The sequence below is a fragment of the Carcharhinus amblyrhynchos genome, chromosome 2, assembly GCF_965287045.1.
Source record: "Carcharhinus amblyrhynchos chromosome 2, sCarAmb.v2.hapA, whole genome shotgun sequence".
In the NCBI taxonomy this organism is placed as follows: domain Eukaryota; kingdom Metazoa; phylum Chordata; class Chondrichthyes; order Carcharhiniformes; family Carcharhinidae; genus Carcharhinus; species Carcharhinus amblyrhynchos.
The window spans coordinates 147,392,210-147,410,409 of record NC_137325.1 but is presented as its reverse complement, the minus strand read 5'-3'; the positions used below and the strand labels follow the sequence as shown (position 1 = coordinate 147,410,409).

The following is an 18,200-nucleotide window of genomic DNA, read 5'->3' as shown; positions in this document are numbered from 1 at the left end:
TATGTCAGCGACTATCTCATTTTGTTGTCTGTGTTTTTGACTCATCTGCTAGTAACAGGGAGTGGCATAAAACTAGAGCGATGCTGTTCAAGGGTGATGTCAGGAAACCCTCCTTCACACAAAATGGAGTGAAAATCTGGAACACCCAGAAAGCTGAGGAAAATCAGGCCTAATTATAACTCTTAAGAGCAAGTGAACATTTCTCCACATCTAGCCTATCAAACCATTCCTTCATCATTTTAAAACCTTCTATTTCCTACAACTCGGAAACAATGAGAATGGGAAGTAAATTGTTCTTATTGCAACGGTGTCAGAAAAACTTTACCATCGATCCAACTCAGCAGGCCAGCTCAGAAACATCACACCATGGGGGAAAAGCATGTCAACTGCTTTTGGGTCTCCTGTGTGTGCATTATTGCAGATGCCAGCTTTCAAACAAGGCATTAAATTAAGGTCCTTTCTGCCCTCTCGGGTGACTAATAGATTCCAGGGCTTCTACTGGAAGAGGAGAAACTGAGTGTCCTAGGTACAATTTATCTCTTATCCAAGAGATGAACTGCTCTTTACTGCAAATAACTGACATCTTCTAACAGCAGTCATTGAAGGCACTTCACGAATAGAATTTATTGCGTGCGATGAAGTATGCAATGTCCCTGAGAAATAGAAACACAAAGCTTTGTAACATGACCCTGCTGGAAGGATGATACAAGTGCGGTTATCTGCACCCAACACAATTTCGAGATAAATATCAATTTTTTATAAATTCAGTGAACGTGTTGGCCCAAAGATACCATGCCCACAGTGATGTCTTCCCGCCAATGTTTATCACTCATAACATTCACCTGCGTGCTAATTTCACTCCTATTTACAACAATGCAAAGGAATGGAACCAGCGAATGAAACCTTTGATGGTGAAGTTACACAGAATTAGGTTACATCCACACGGAAACAGGACATTCAAGTCCATGCAGTGTTTGAGCTCCTTATGAGCTGCACCCTGAAAAGTGGTGCAGTACTGAGGGAGAATCGGGGATTGCTGTGAAGCCTCTGCAGTTGATTATCCAATTAACATCTGGATAAAATACCCAAAATTAGCTGAGAACCTTTAGGAGTTAGTCCTCCTTAGACCTTTCAGCCTGAACACATTTAGTTTGCCCCACCTTGCCTTAAAACCCACGGTGATGCGGAGAGATCCAGGAGTTAGAGAACATAAGTGGGACAAACGGCTTCCTATAAAGACTTTACATCCAGAAGAGTGCAAAAAAGATGTACTTGGATGCTACCAAGACTTGATGGTTTGAATAATAAGGAGAGGCTGAATAAGACTTATTTCCCTGGAGCATAGGAGTTTTAGGGGTGATCTTATAGAGGTCTATAAAGAAATCAGGTACATTGATCAGCTAGATAGTCAACATCTTTTCCCAAAAGTAGGAGAGTCTAAAACTAGAGGGCATAGGTTTAAGGTGTGAGAGGAGAGATATGAAAGAGTCCAGAGGGGCAATTTTTTCACAGAGAGTGGTGAGTGTCTGGAACAAGCTGCCAGAGGTAGTAGTAGAGGCGGGTACAATTTTTTTAAAAAAACATTTAGACAGTTACCCGAATGGCATGGATATGGGCAAAATGCAGGCAATTGGAACCAGCACAGTGATAAAAACTGGGTGGCATGAACAAGTTGAACCAAAGGGCTTGTTTCCATGCTGTAAACCTCTATGACTCAATCTATACGGCGGAATATCCCTCAGGAAGGAACAAGTTTATGGATTTATGATTCTCAAGTCTCCAGTACTGGGGGTTTTCCTCACACCTCGTGCTTGGGTCTGTCACAGCTCACTGATAGAGATTGATCAGTTGACATCTCAATTATCATTGCATCAGAAGAAGAATGGACCTCAGCCATTTTGTTTTACATTGTAATTTCTGCACCAGATCACTGGGCTCTCCCAGTATGGGGGGTGGGGGGAAACCAGGTGAGTCTTGAGGCAAGCAGCAAATTGAGAAGCTCACCCAGAATCTCAGTACATGATGACACCAAGTTTCAGACTAATTTAATCTCTAGAATGCAGAGATCAAGGAATGATCTATTCAAGCTGTTTATGATGATTAACAGTTGATGAGGGAAGTGACAAGATATCATTTGTTGTGTATGGGGTGGGTGGGTGAATCCAAAATAGGGAGGGGCATAAAACTAGAGCGATGCTGTTCAAAGGTGATGTCAGGAAACCCTTCTTCACACAAAATGGAGTGAAAATCTTGAACACCCAGAAAGCTGAGGAAAATCAGGCCTAATTATAACTCTTAAGGGCAAGTGAATAAATGCATGGAAGGAGGGTATGGCATCAAGGCAGGTAAATAGAGTCAAAATACTAATCAGTCAATGGCCAGATTAAATGGTCAAAGAGAATAGGCACAAGGGGCTGAATGGCCTCCTGTTCCTAACTTTGTACAAACATCTTAAATGCATTCATGATTCTGACTACAAAGTGTAAAGCATAAACAGATTTATATGTATATTATGTATAGAAAAAGAAAGCAGGAAATAATCTTTCAACAAATTCTCACAATTTCCATCTAGCAATGATACAGGGTAACGCATGAACCAGAATAAGTAGCAACAATTATTGCAATAATAGTTCCCGAACCTTAAACAACGGCAATGAATCAGCAGGTTACCAACAAAGAGTGGCAGAATAGTGCAAAGAATGTCAGTGTAACTCCCAACTCTCTTCAGTCAACACAATCATACACACAACCTCACCAAGGGGCAGAAACATGAATAAGACAAGCAGGACGTGGAAACTAAACAATTTCAGAAATCTGAGATTTGCAAGTTTCCATAGATTCTCTGCAGTACAGAAAGAAGCCATTTGGCCCATCGAGTCTGTACCGGCCACAATCCCACCCAGGCTCTATTCCTGTAACCCCACACATTTACCTTGCCAAACCCTGACACTAGGGTCAATTTAGCATGGCCAATCAACGTAACCTGCACATCTTTGGACTGTGTGAAGAAACCAGAGCACCCGGAGGATACCCACGCAGACACAGAGAGAATGTGCAAACTCCACATAGATAGTGACCCAAGGACGGAATCGAACCTGGGTCCCTGGCACTGTTAGGCATGATGTGAAGATGCCGGCTGTGAGGCAGCACTGCAACCATGCCCCTCCTAGAGTTGGGAGAGTTCAGCAGTATATATATTTTATGCAGTTTTAAATGATTGTTAGCTGGGCTGAAAGTTTTAACTTGCAAGTCCCCCAGTATTCTGCATATATTCAAACATTCCTAATCATGGTATAAACCACAGCTCAATACTCCTGTTGGTCAGCAATGGATCCAGTCGAGCAACTTTCCACAAATTTCAACTTAGGAAATAGAGGCGAGGCAGCAGGAGTTTTCCCATTCTCAGCACCGAGTGCTCCAGGGTGAGGGAGGACATAGCTGGATACACAGAAAATAAAGACCCCTCAAGCCTGCCTCAGTGATGTCTCTACCCAGAGCCTGTGGAATGCAATGGTCATATAGTAGCAGCTTGGAGAGGTCAAATGCAGCAAAGCTGGTATCTGGCAGACATTTAGACCAGCAGCTAGTCTGAACAACGGTCCGTTTCCAATATTCCATCAATGATTCTTAAACTCCTTGGGATTTTCCATGATTTCCCGCTTTAACACAGGGGGTTCAGATCTGCAGAGAGAAATAAATTCAGGAAATGCAGCAAATCCTTACAACACACTCACGGCTCCTTAAGTAACCTCAGCCTGATCCCCGTCCAGTGCCTAATCCCAGGATCAGAAATCTTGCCATTAATAAACCCACCAGGGACAAAGTGGAGAGTTCACCTCTTGTTGATGACTCCAAACTTCAGGAACTCCAGCAAATAATCCAGGCTGAAAAATCCAGAGCCAACAATGAGAATCAGTAGCAAGCTAGTGCCACACTGTCAGAGGGTCAGTGCTGAGGGAGTGCCACACTGTCAGAGGGTCAGTGCTGAGGGAGCGCCACACTGTCAGAGGGTCAGTGCTGAGGGAGCGCCGCGCTGTCGGAGGGTCAGTGCTGAGGGAGCGCCGCGCTGTCGGAGGGTCAGTGCTGAGGGAGCGCCACACTGTCAGAGGGTCAGTGCTGAGGGAGCGCCGCGCTGTCGGAGGGTCAGTGCTGAGGGAGCGCCGCGCTGTCGGAGGGTCAGTGCTGAGGGAGCGCCACACTGTCAGAGGGTCAGTGCTGAGGGAGCGCCGCGCTGTCGGAGGGTCAGTGCTGAGGGAGCGCCGCGCTGTCGGAGGGTCAGTGCTGAGGGAGCGCCGCGCTGTCGGAGGGTCAGTGCTGAGGGAGCGCCGCGCTGTCGGAGGGTCAGTGCTGAGGGAGCGCCGCGCTGTCAGAGGGTCAGTGCTGAGGGAGCGCCGCACTGTCAGAGGGTCAGTGCTGAGGGAGCGCCGCACTGTCGGAGGGTCAGTGCTGAGGGAGCGCCGCGCTGTCGGAGGGTCAGTGCTGAGGGAGCGCCACGCTGTCGGAGGGTCAGTGCTGAGGGAGCGCCGCGCCGTCGGAGGGTCAGTGCTGAGGGAGCGCCGCGCCGTCGGAGGGTCAGTGCTGAGGGAGCGCCGCACCGTCGGAGGGTCAGTGCTGAGGGAGCGCCGCACCGTCGGAGGGTCAGTGCTGAGGGAGCGCCGCACCGTCAGAGGGTCAGTGCTGAGGGAGTGCCGCACCGTCAGAGGGTCAGTGCTGAGGGAGTGCCGCACCGTCAGAGGGTCAGTGCTGAGGGAGCGCCACACTGTCAGAGGGTCAGTGCTGAGGGAGCGCCGCACTGTCAGAGGGTCAGTGCTGAGGGAGTGCCGCACTGTCAGAGGGTCAGTGCTGAGGGAGTGCCGCACTGTCAGAGGGTCAGTGCTGAGGGAGTGCCGCACTGTCAGAGGGTCAGAGCTGAGGGAGTGCCGCACTGTCAGAGGGTCAGTGCTGAGGGAGTGCCGCACTGTCAGAGGGTCAGTGCTGAGGGAGTGCCGCACTGTCAGAGGGTCAGTACAGAGGGAGTGCCGCACTGTCAGAGGGTCAGTGCTGAGGGAGTGCCGCACTGTCAGAGGGTCAGTGCTGAGGGAGTGCCGCACTGTCAGAGGGTCAGTGCTGAGGGAATGCTCATGTGTGTCAGTAGCGTGACGCTGGCTGTAACAATTCCACAGACAGTATTTTAAGTAGCAGGGAAGTTGCCCATTTCCTGACCAATACTTTTTCATCTAATCTAGGGCGGCACAGTGGGTTAGTACTGCTGCCTCACAGCGCCAGGGACCTGGGGTCGAATCCCAGCTTGGGTCACTGCCTGTGTGTAGTTTGCACATTCTCCCCGTGTCTGCGTGGGTGTCCTCCGGATGTTCCAGTTTCCTCCCACAATCCAAAGATGTGTGGGTTAAATGGATTGGCCATGCTAAATTGACTCTTAGTGTCAGGAGGATTAGCAGGGTAAATACAAGGGGTTATGGGGATAGGGCCTGGCTGGGATTGTGGTTGGTGCAGACTCGAAGGGCTGAATGGCCTCCATCTGCACTGTATGATTCTTGGTCATTCTCACATTGTGTGGAACCTTGTGCTGTTTCCTACATTACAACAGCAACTACACTTCTATAGAGTACTCCCTTGGATGTAAATTGTCTTGGGATGTTCCACGGGTACAAAAGATACAAGAAAAATCTGTTATTTGCTTTTTACTCTAGATTTCACATTTTCTGATTTTGATTATTGAACAAAGAACAGCACAGCACAGAAAACAAGCCCACCCCGCCCATTTTAACACTCAGTGAGTGCCTTATTCAAGTCTTTCGTCGATGTTTTTGTCTAGTGGAACTCCACAATAAAGGGAGTTATAGCCAGATTAAGGGGGATCCAATTCAGGGACAATTTATTGACGCCAATCAGCCTAAAAAGCACGTTTTTGGGATGTGGAAGGAAACCAGAGCACCCGGAGAAAACCCACGCAAGAACTCTCCTGCTTACATCCCCCCAAAGCTCTGTGAACTTTCCCCTTCAAATATTCCTTCCCTTTTCAAAATTCTTGAATTTGCTTCTCCACTTGTTGCCAATCACCAGAAATCTGTGTCCCTCTGGTAACCGACCCTTCAGCCAGTGGTGGCAGTTCCTCAATATTTACTTGATCAAAACCCATCTCCAATAAACTTCCCCTTAACCTTCGGGGAGAATGTGCAAACTCCCAGACATTGATCCAAGTCGGAGATCTGACCCGGGTCCCTGTAACTGCACAGCAAACAGTGATAGTCACTGAGCTGTTGTGTTGCCCGTCAGTTGGTCCAGTTTAAGCGTACACTAACGACATGAAGCACTAGGCAACTCTCAAAGCAATATCCAAGAGTAACCCTCGCATGACCCACCGTGTGTATTGATCCCTGACATCTTTCTGGGCAGTGTTAAATCTGTGCCTGGCTTGGGCGGGGGGGAATGAGGATTATGTTTCTCAGCCCGAGGGAGGGGAGGGGGCGCAGGAAAGGAAGTACAGCAATCCTCAGGTGGCCTCAGGATGACGTCAGGTGATGTTGGGGGGTATGTACCCCTCAATATAGTCAGTGAGTATCTTACCTGTCAACCCAATCCTCCATGGAGCTCGTTCCCTGCTTGTCTCGCTTCTCCTTCCTGAGAAAAACAAGGTAGGGCTGTTTTAAACAGAGGAACACATGGAAAGGCAAGGTCCCAGTATCAGCCCACTCCCACATTCAGCCTCACTCCCCCGCACCCCCCATCCCTTCACTTCCCATTCCCTAGAGGGCACATTGAGCTGCCTGGATTATGGATTCTCCTGAAACTAGTAACCCTCCCCTTGGGAAAGGTGACCAGATCTGTGGGTCCAAAGCTGCCAGCATTGGCTGGCTATCTGACTGTGGCAGGCATCGCAGAGTCTAAAACATGATTTGGTTCTCACTAAATCACCAGACGTGCTGGTTAGGGTGCACTGGCCGTGCTAAATTCTCCCTCAGTGTACCCAAACAGGCACCAGAGTGTGGCAACTAGGGGATTTCACAGCAACTTCATTGCAGTGTTAATGTAAACCTTACTTGTGACTAATAAATAAACTTTAAACTTACTCATGTCCCCCTGATGTCACCCGCAGTATATGAAGGTTTGACAGCAAAAACCATTCTATCCACCATCTACTTCACTGACGTCCTATAGGGAAGGAAATCTGCCATCCTTACCCGGTCTGGCCTACATGTGACTCCAGACCCACAGCGATGTGATTAATTTGTAACTGCCCTCTGAAACGGCCGAGTGAGACGCTCAGTCCAAGAACAATCAGGGATGGGCGACAAACGCCAGCCCATCCAGCTAATCCCCCTGACACTAAGGGCCAATCCACCTAACCAGCACATCTCTGGACTGTGGGAGGAAACCGGAGCACCCGGAGGAAACCCACACAGACACAGAGGGAACATGCAAACTACACATAGGCAGTGACCCAGGCTGGGATTTGACCCCAGGTCCCTGGCGCTGTGAGGCAGCAGTACTAACCCACTGTGCTGCCCTAGATTAGATGAATAAGTATTAGTCAGGAAATGGGCAACTTCCCTGCTATTTAAAATACTGTCTGTGGATTGTTACAGCCAGCGTCACGCTACTGACACACATGAAAGAATAAAGAATAGTAAACCCCAAGAGGCAGCCATTCGGCCCATTGTGCCTGTGCTGGTTCTTTGAAAGAACTCTCCTGCTTACATCCCCCCAAAGCTCTGTGAACTTTCCCCTTCAAATACTTCTTCCCTTTTGAAAATTCTTGAATTTGTTTCTCCACTTGTTGCCAATCACCTGAAATCTGTGTCCCTCTGGTAACCGACCCTTCAGCCAGTGGTGGCAGTTCCTCAATATTTACTCGATCAAAACCCATCTCCAATAAACTTCCCCTTAACCTTCACACTCCGCGGAGAAACATTGCAAGCTGAAATCCTCGATATGTCTGCCAGGGCTCAATGTCAGAATGGGTTCAATTCCGGAGCACAAAAATCTAGGCTGCCACTCCACTGTAGGGGGCACCACGCTGGGGGGGGCCACGGGGCACTGCCCGAACAGGCAGGATTGCTGCCTTTCCAACGTGACATGAAGCCAGGTACCATTGGGAAGAGGAGCAGGGGAATTCTCCGCAGTGTCCTGGCTAATATTTATTCCTCAATCAACATGACAAAAGCAGGTTACCGGGTTATTATCAAACTGCTACTTGTGAATAGAGAGGTGGCAAATGGAATTTAATCCGGACATGTCAGCTGATGCATTTGGGGAGGTCAAATAAAGCAAGGGAATTCTCAATTAACAGGAAGATATCGAGGGGGGTGTCAGAGAAGTGAGAAGCTTTGGAATACATGTCCACAGATCCCTGAAGGTGGCAGGACAGGCGGACAAGGAAATATATGGAATACCTTCCTCTATTGAGTGAAGTATTTAATAGAAAAGCAGGGATGGAAAGCTGGAACTGTTTAAAACACTGGTTAGGGCAGAAGTGGAGTGTTGTGTGCAATTCTGGTCACCACATTACAGGAAGGACATAATTGCTTTGGAAAGGGTGCAGAGGTTTACAAGTTGTCAGGACTTGAAACCTGCAGCTGTGAAGAGAGATTGGATAGGCTAGGGTCATTTTCCTCAGAACAGAGGGGGCTGAGGGCTAACCTAAGGGTGTTTCTAATGTGACGGCACAGACTCGATGGGCCGAAGGGCCTCTTCTCCACTGTATGATTCTATGACCTAACTGAGGTGTACAAAATATTGAGGGTGCCAGACAGGGTGGACAGGACAGGCCCGTTTCCCCCGGGCTGAGGGGGAATTACCAGGGGGCAGAGATTTAAGGTGATTAGAGGGGACATGAGGAAAACCCTTTCACCCAGAGGGTGCTGGGTGTCTGTGATTCACGGCCCGACTCAGTGACTGAGGCTGAAACACTCGATTCGTTGAAAATGTAGCTGGAACTGTGTCTGACGGGCTGGAACCTGTGAGGCACAGAGCAAGAGCTGGAGAATGGGATTAAAATCAGTGGCTAGTTTTTTTTATCCTCTCCTTTGGCTGATGCAGACCGGATGGGCTGAATGGCCTCATTCTGCACTGTAACCTTTCTCTGGGTCTATGGGAGCTTGCTGTTACAACAGCAACCACATTTCAGTGAGTGCTGAGTTAGCTGTAAAGTTGTGTCTGTTGTCACATCCTTCCTCAAGTGTGGTGTCCAGAACTGGAGGCAACACTCCAGCTGAGGACAGACTGCCAGAAAGATCTGCTGGTGAACTCCACACCTTCATTACAAAGGAACTGATACAATATGGGATGGACTAACGTATGAAGAGAGGGAATTATCATTATACGTTAAAATAACTTGCGATGTGCACAGCAGCTCGTAAAAAACCTTGCTGTTACAGAGTCCGTACGGTGCAGAATCCATACCATCCCTACCATGCAGGAGGCGGCCATTTGGCCCATTAAGAACATAAGAACATAAGAAACAGGAGCAGGAGTAGGCCATCTAGCCCTTCGAGCCTGCCCCGCCATTCAATAAGATCATGGCTGATCTGTCGTGGCTCAGTTCCACATTCCCGCTTTCTCCCCATAACCCTTAATCCCCTCTCTTATCAAAAACCCATCAACCCGCTTCTTAAAAATATTTAGCGAGGCAGCCTCCACCACTTCAACGGGCAGAGAATTCCAGAGATTCACCACCCTTTGAGTGAAGAAGTTCCTCCTCAACTCCGTTCTAAACTGCCCCCCCTTTATCTTGAGGTTGTGCCCCCTAGTCCTACTGTCCTTTCTGAGCGGGAAGAGTCTCTCCACCTCTATCCTATCCATCCCATTCATCATCTTATACGTCTCAATGAGATCTCCCCTCATTCTTCTAAACTCTAGCGAGTACAAGCCTAGTTTATTCAGCCTCTCCTCATAGCTCAACCCCCTCAACTCCGGCATCAGCCTAGTAAACCTCCTCTGCACTCCCTCCAAGGCCAAAATATCCTTGCGTAAGTGTGGCGACCAAAACTGCACACAGTACTCCAGCTGCGGCCTCACCAATGCCCTATACAGCTGCAGCAAGACCTCCCTACTTTTATATTCAATCCCCCTCGCTATGAAGGCCAGCATCCCATTCGCCTTCCTGATCACCTGCTGCACCTGCAAGCTGGGTTTTTGCGACTCATGCACAAGGACCCCAAGGTCCCTCTGCACCGTGTCACCATTAACTCTCCGACAGAGTATCTTATACAGTTCAACCACTCCCGCCCATGGCTTTAACCCCACACATTTAGCATCACCAATCCACCACCTTACTTACACATCTTTGGACACTAAGGGTTAATTTCCCATGGCCAATGCAAATAACTTATACAGAGTCAGACGTTTATAGGATGGTAACAGGCCCTTCGGCCCAACTTGTCCATGCTGCCCTTTTTCTAACCCCTAAGCTAATCCCAATTGCCCACATTTGGCTCATATCCCTCTATACCCATCTTACCCACGTATCTAAATGCTTTTTAAAAGACAAAATTGTACCCGCCTCTACTACTACCTCTGGCAGCTTGTTCCAGACACTCACCACCCTCTGTGTGAAAAAATTGCCCACCTGGACCTTTCTGTATCTCTCCCCTTTCACCTTAAACCTGTGCCCTCTAATTTTAAACTCCCCTATCATGGACTGTGGAAGGGCAGAGAGGAACATCATTCCAGGGACTTCAGTCATGGGGTGAGGATGGAAAAGTTAGAACCTTCCCCTTGGAACAGAGGAGGTTAACACATGAAAAAGAGCAGAATCAGACCACTCAGCCCATTAAGCCTGCTACCCCATTCAACACCATCGCGGCTGATCTCGGGTTTCAACTCCAATTCCCCGCCCACTCCCCATATCCCTTCATTCCCCAAGACCAAAAACCAGCCTATCCCAGTCTTCATATATTCAGCAAGGGGTAATTTAGTGGAGGCTTTCAAGAAGATGCAACATTTTGAAAGTGTCAATAGCAGAGGCGATGGCCAAGAGGTGTTATCCAGAAACTCAGCTAATGTTCTGGAGGGCCCAGGTTCGAATCCCACCAGGGCAGCAGATAGAATTTGAATTCAATAAAAAATATCTGGAATTAAGAATCTACTGATGACCATGAAACCAATGTCGATTGTTGGAAAAAACCCATCTGGTTCCCTTTAGGGAAGGAAATCTGCCGTCCTTACCCGGTCTGGCCTACATGTGACTCCAGAGCCACAGCAATGTGGTTGACTCTCAACTGCCTCTGAAACGGAGGGCAGTTAGGGATGGGCAATAAATACTGACCCAGCCAGTGACACCCAGGTCCCATCAATGGGGAAAGAAGATATTTCCTCAGTTGACTGGCTCAGTAAGTGAAGTTGAAAACATCACATTACTTAGAGTTTAGGATCTGAAGAAGTCGCAGGAGCTGATTCTCCAAACAGCGTGAAAAGGCAGTCGGATGGTGTTTGAGGATGAGGAATTTAGGGTCACAGACAAAACATGTGGACATTGGATGAAGCGTAACTGTTTTATCAAAGAGCCAGTACAGGCACAATGGGCAGAATGGCCTTATGTTGTGTTGCACGTTGTAAGGATTCTAAGGATCCCAAACGCTGTTTTCTTTATACAAAAAAGTAAAGAATTCCCAAGTTGCCTCACCAATCGGATGATTTCAGTAAATTCACCTGAATCTTCAGTTTCAGTGTTTAAATCGACAGTGAGAATTCTGGTCTGTTTGTTGTTTACACATTTTATTCCAATGTTCGGGGGATGGGAGAATGCTCACTTGATCGATTGATTCTAGAGATGAGGGATTTGTCGTGTGAAGGGAGATTGAAGAGTTTAGGCCGACAGTCTCTGGAGTTTAGAAGAATGAGGGGAGATCAAACTGAGGTGTAGAAGATGATAAAAGTCTGGATAAAGCAGATGTGGAACAGATGCTTCCTCTTGTGGGGTTTTCTAGGACGAGGGGTCACCGTCTGAGCAGCAAATTTAAAACAGAGCTGAGGAGAAACTACTCCCCCCCAAAGGGTTGTGAATCTGTGGAATTCACTGCCCGAAAGTGTGGTGGGTGCTGGGGCAGTGAGTAAATTTAAGGAGGAGTTAGGCAGGTTTTTAATTGGTAATGGGGTTGAAGGGTTATGGGGAGAAGGGAGGGAAATGGAGATGAGGAGCACATCAGCCATGATTGAACTCGATGGGCCGAATGGACTAATTCTGCTCCGATATCTTACGAACTGATGAGGGATGCACAGTGGTGGCGGGGATTAGCAAGAGTGAACTCACTTTAACACAGGAGGCTGCTGTATTTCAGGCCTTTCCCCAGACGAGGTGATTTGCCAGTGAGGCGGACATTGCAAGGTGCACTGCAGCTTCAACCTGTCCATTTCAGTCGGGCGCTCGCTGTAGCTCCTCTTTCTGCTCTGCTGGTTTACGCTGGCGAAAGCTCCAGCTATGGGGAAGGCCCCGAGCTCACCAAGGGGCTGTGCCGCTGTGAGCAGCGTCTCTTCCTGGGCTGGTGCCTGAGGGAAGAGAATGTGGTGAGAGTGAGAGCTGTGAACACCGGACACTGCCCTCACCACCCCGTCCAAACAGAGGGAAGGTGATATGGTGCACTCAGAGCCACAGCCACTGACCCCCCCCAATCCCGGGGACATCACAACACCGGGCTTTTCCCAGATTCTGGAAGGTCGGCTCATGAAGCTGTCTCCAGTGAGGGCTCAGCGACACAGCAGCACCAAGCAGATACCAGCACAGAGCCCGGATAAACACAGCCAGACGGAACAGCTCCAGGTTTACTGAGCAATCGGAGATCCTGGCATTAGAACAAAATCTCAAATCTAACGACAAGAACATCCCGGAGCAGAAAGATCCCAATTTGGATCCAAATTCTATAGGCTTGTACACATCCTTCAGCGCTGAGGGAGTGCCGCACTGTCAGAGGGTCAGTGCTGAGAGAGTGCCGCACTGTCAGAGGGTCAGTGCTGAGGGAGCGCCGCACTGTCAGAGGGTCAGTGCTGAGGGAGTGCCGCACTGTCAGAGGGTCAGTGCTGAGGGAGTGCCGCACTGTCAGAGGGTCAGTACTGAGGGAGTGCCGCACTGTCAGAGGGTCAGTGCTGAGGGAGTGCCGCACTGTCAGAGGGTCAGTGCTGAGGGAGCGCCGCACTGTCAGAGGGTCAGTGCTGAGGGAGTGCCGCACTGTCAGAGGGTCAGTGCTGAGGGAGCGCCGCACTGTCAGAGGGTCAGTGCTGAGGGAGCGCCGCACTGTCAGAGGGTCAGTGCTGAGGGAGTGCCGCACTGTCAGAGGGTCAGTGCTGAGGGAGTGCCGCACTGTCAGAGGGTCAGTGCTGAGGGAGTGCCGCACTGTCAGTGTGTGTCTATCCCATGAGTTGATGTTGGGTTTGAACGAGGTTTTACTCTCGATGTGTGGCAGTGTTTCTGGGATTGGATCTGTCTCAGAATGGATCTGTTGGTTTGTTACCTTTGTGTCGCTGCCCTGGAATATCACCCCCAGAGATTGCAGTCTCTCCACACCCTGTCGCAACTCCAGCTTCCTGAACTCCACCCTATCTCCCAAACGATCGCAAACCGCCTCCATCCACTCTCCAAAATCAGGGAAGCTTTGCTGTTCATCCAGAACCACCACCTTATCACACTGCGGGGGCTCTGGGGGAGGGGAAAGACACACCTTAAATGAGCAAGCAGAACGGTCCCCACACCACAGAGAGACTGGGACCCCTCCCCCCGACAGCCCCAGCCTGCCTGCTCCTGGCCTGCCACCCCCACACCCCACAAAAAACACCCCCACACAGAGACACCCTCCCACACTGAGAGCTCCCTCCTCCCAACACCGGAACACCCTCCCCCAACCCCAGAGACACCTACCCACACCCCCAATAACTCCCTCACACAGAAATCCCTACCCCCACACACAGAGCACTCTCCCCCACAGAGACCCCACCCTCTATTCCACCAGCCTGCTCTCCCCGTGCCTCCAATACCTCCTCACACACAGAGACCCCCCCCTCACACACAGAGACCCCCTCTCTCACACAGAGACCCCCTCACACACACACAGAGACCCCCCCCTCACACACAGAGACCCCCTCTCTCACACAGAGACCCCCCTCACACACAGAGACCCCCTCTCTCACACAGAGACCCCCTCACACACACAGAGACCCCCTCTCTCACACAGAGACCCCCCCCTCACACACAGAGACCCCCTCTCTCACACAGAGACCCCCCCCTCACACACACAGAGACCCCCCCTCACACACACAGAGACCCCCCCTCACACACACAGAGACCCCCCTCACACACAGACCCCCCCTCACACACACAGAGACCCCCCCTCACACACAGAGACCCCCTCACACACACAGAGACCCCCTCACACACACAGAGACCCCCTCACACACACAGAGACCCCCTCACACACACAGAGACCCCCCCCTCACACACACAGAGACCCCCCCCTCACACACAGAGACCCCCTCACACACACAGAGACCCCCCCTCACACACACAGAGACCCCCCTCACACACACAGAGACCCCCCTCACACACAGAGACCCCCTCTCTCACACAGAGACCCCCCCCTCACACACACAGAGACCCCCCCTCACACACACAGAGACCCCCCCTCACACACACAGAGACCCCCCCTCACACACACAGAGACCCCCCTCACACACACAGAGACCCCCCTCACACACAGAGACCCCCCCTCACACACAGAGACCCCCTCACACACACAGAGACCCCCTCACACACAGAGACCCCCCCCCTCACACACACAGACCCCCCCCCCTCACACACACATAGACCCCCCCCCTCACACACACAGAGACCCCCTCTCTCACACACAGAGACCCCCCCCCTCACACACACAGAGACCCCCCCCCTCACACACACAGAGACCCCCCTCACACACACAGAGACCCCCCTCACACACACAGAGACCCCCCTCACACACACAGAGACCCCCCCTCACACACACAGAGACCCCCCCTCACACACACAGAGACCCCCCCTCACACACACAGAGACCCCCCCTCACACACACAGAGACCCCCCCTCACACACACAGAGACCCCCCCTCACACACACAGAGACCCCCCCTCACACACACAGAGACCCCCCCTCACACACACAGAGACCCCCCCTCACACACACAGAGACCCCCCTCACACACACAGCCCCCTCCTCCCAACATCAGAACCCTCTCCCCCTACCCCAGAGATGCCTCCCCCACGCCCTCAATAAAATAACCCCCCACACAGAGAACCCTCCCCCCTTCCCGAAAAGCGCCTCACACAGATCCCTCAACTAATCACATCCCAGAGACCCCTTTCTGGGGGCCCTCTGTTCCCCCTCCCCACCACCCCACCAGCCGGGGGGCCCCTCGCTCTTCCCCTCCTCTCTCCCGGGGGGCCCTGCTCCCCTCCCGCCTCAGGTCTAGTCTATCTTCGCGGTTGGTTCCAGGTGATTGGTGAACAGGGTCACTCACCCTCCATGACCTTTGCCCCGTGCCACTGGGGGTAAAGGATAAAGAAGTGCATGCTGGGGCAGAAGTCACAGGCGGACAGCGACTGGAACGGGATCACTTCCTGGTGCGGGATCGCGGACACTGCGGGGGTGGGGGGAGAAAAGACAAACATCAGGATGACAGTCCCCACCATCTCTCCATCAGCCCCTGTGCCCCCACCCTCTCTCCCGGGGACACAGCCCCACACACCACCCCATCCGGGGAGGGGAGGGGAGGGGAGGGGGGGGGGTTCCCATCCACACCCCCATTCCAATTCCCAAACCCCCCCCCCCCCCCTTGACCCAGGTTCCTGTCCTGGCTCCACTATTCGGGATATGCTGGAGATAGAGCTGGGGGGGGCGGGGGGGGCACTCACTCCCGTTCCCACCCCTCGTTATTGCCCCAGCAACTCCCCCCCCGCCCCTCAGGTTAATGAGCATTCCACATTTTAAGATGGCACTGACCTTCAAAGCTGAGAGTCACTTTATCCAGCGAGATCTAAACGGAGAACGAGAGGGAAAACATTAATGTTCTGAACCCACAACAGGAACCTTCAGTGGGCCACCGGCCCTACACCAGGTCAGAGGGCAGCTCTGTGCACCGCTCCGCGCTGACACTGGGCACAGACAGGTTTCTGATTGGAAAAGGGGATCGAGGGATATGGCAGGAAAGTGGATCTGAGGGTTATCAGATTAGACACAATTTCATCGAATGATAGAGCAGACTCAATGGGCCGAATGCTCATGGCCTGCTCTCCCCGTGCCTCCAATACCTCCTCACAGCAAGGGTGAGGGGGGAGAGGTATAATTTGGATGCTAGAGGGAGGTTTTTCACACAGAGGGTAGTGGGGGTATGGAATGCACTGCAAAGTAAGGTGGTGGAGGCAGGCACGCTGGACTTGTTTAAGGTTTACTTGGATAGACACGAGTGAAACAGGGATGGAGGGTGATAGGAGACGGTTTTAAAAAGGGTCAGAGCCTCGGGATGTTCCTGGAAATCTAATGCTACATGTGTTGATGTTTTGTCTCTTTTACTCCGGAGGTGTGTCGGTCCACCTTGTTGGCTAACGAGGGGCATACACACGGTGGGTCGTGCGTGGGCTGCTCTTGGGTGTTTCGAGAGTAGCCTAGTACTTTGTGTCGGTGTGTGTGCTTAATCCTGGACCAGCAGATGGGCAACACAACAGCTCAGTGACTAGCACTGCTAGCTGTGCAGATACATGGATTTGGGCCAGTGTCTGTGGGAGTTTGCGCATTCTCCCCATGGTTGCGTGGGTTTCCTCCGGGCGCTCCGGTTTCCTCCCACACCCCAAAGATGTGCTCTTAGGCTGATTGGTGTACCAAATTGTCCCTAAATTATTCTCCCCTGAATCTGGTTACAATAGGGGTACCGTAAGCATAGACATGGGTCAAGGTAGGTGTAGGAAAATGCTTTGTTAAGATGGCGGCGCAGGCTCGTTGGGCCGAAGGGCCTGTTTCCCGTGCTGGGTTGTTCTTTGTTCTTTGAATGGCCTATTTCTGCTCCTGTGCTTTGAGACAATCTACAGAGCTGTATAAAGAACAAAGAAAATTACAGCACAACTCACATGGTGAGGTCCAGGCACCCACCACTCTCTGTGTAAAAATCTGCCTCGTACATCTTCTTTAAACCTTGCCCCTCACACCTTAAACCTGTGCCCCCTAGTAATTGACTCTTCCACCCTGGGTAAAAGCTTCTGACTATCCACTCTGTCCATGCCCCTTATAATCTTGTAGACTTCTATCAGGATATGGGTGTATTTCCACCCATTGGTACAGGGGAGCTGGGGACAGAGTTTGGTTCCAGTCTGTGCCAGCTCTGTCCACAATCTGATCTCGGGGGGTGGGGGGGACTCAGGGTTATGGTGTCCCAGAGCTTTGCTCAGGGGAAGTGAATGAGCAAGAGGACGAAAGAAGCAGGAACCTCGACGGGGCTGGTGGGAGACACATCGTGTTCACCGATCTTCATCAACTTGGCTTTTCCCAGGAATCTTCCCCGCTCCTGGAATGACAGGTGCGGCTCCCTTGGGAAGGCGGGGGGTTCCGGTTCTGCCTCTGCCTCACACTCTTCGATCTTGGGCATCGTGAAGTCGATTTGGGATCTCTGACACAGCGCTGACACCCTGGCGCACACACTCTCCAACTCTGCAAAAAGAGCACCAACAGGCAATCAGTATTCACCCCCCCACAGAAACTACCTCCCTCCAGAAAGTACCGCGCTGAGAATCGCAGCGCGGAAATAAACACTGATACTGACCGTGTGCTCAATCAACATCTGAGGCTGGATTATTAATGCAGGGGCCTCAGGCTCTGGGGACGCAGGTTCAAACCCCACCTCGGCAGCTGGTGGAATTTAAATTCTAGTGATTAATGCTAAATTGCTCCATAAATCCCAAGGTATGAATGTGAGGTGGATCGGCTCTGCGAAGTGTGCTGGGTTACAGGGAGCGGACCTGGGTAAGACACTCTATCAGAGAGTCAGTGCAGAGGTGATGGGCTGAATGGCCCCCTCCTGCACTGCAGGGATTCTATGATTTAATGTAGTTTGGGTACAGAATGGACACAGTCCTGAGAACAAAGGTATCCAAAACTATTCTGAAGATATAACTAAAGTCACAGATATTCATACTGCATGCTTACCGTAATGAAACGCTACAAAACATTCCTGTTAAAACAAAGGTAAACATCA

At 51.0% G+C, this 18,200-nt stretch overlaps 1 protein-coding gene across 1 annotated transcript in view; it reads right to left on the bottom strand.

The window, feature by feature from the left end:
* Window positions 1-2,483: 2,483 nt before the first annotated feature.
* The window catches only part of LOC145359446 (uncharacterized), a 31,652-nt gene continuing 15,935 nt past the window's right edge, over window positions 2,484-18,200 (bottom strand). The window contains exons 5-11 of the mRNA XM_080213998.1: window positions 17,436-17,656; window positions 15,959-15,992; window positions 15,477-15,596; window positions 13,446-13,630; window positions 12,251-12,486; window positions 6,568-6,621; window positions 2,484-3,681 (exon numbers count right to left, since the gene is read on the bottom strand). Coding sequence (XP_080070124.1) covers window positions 3,618-3,681; window positions 6,568-6,621; window positions 12,251-12,486; window positions 13,446-13,630; window positions 15,477-15,596; window positions 15,959-15,992; window positions 17,436-17,656 — 914 coding nt within the window. The 3' untranslated portion in view covers window positions 2,484-3,617. The remainder of the gene's footprint in view (window positions 3,682-6,567; window positions 6,622-12,250; window positions 12,487-13,445; window positions 13,631-15,476; window positions 15,597-15,958; window positions 15,993-17,435; window positions 17,657-18,200) is intronic.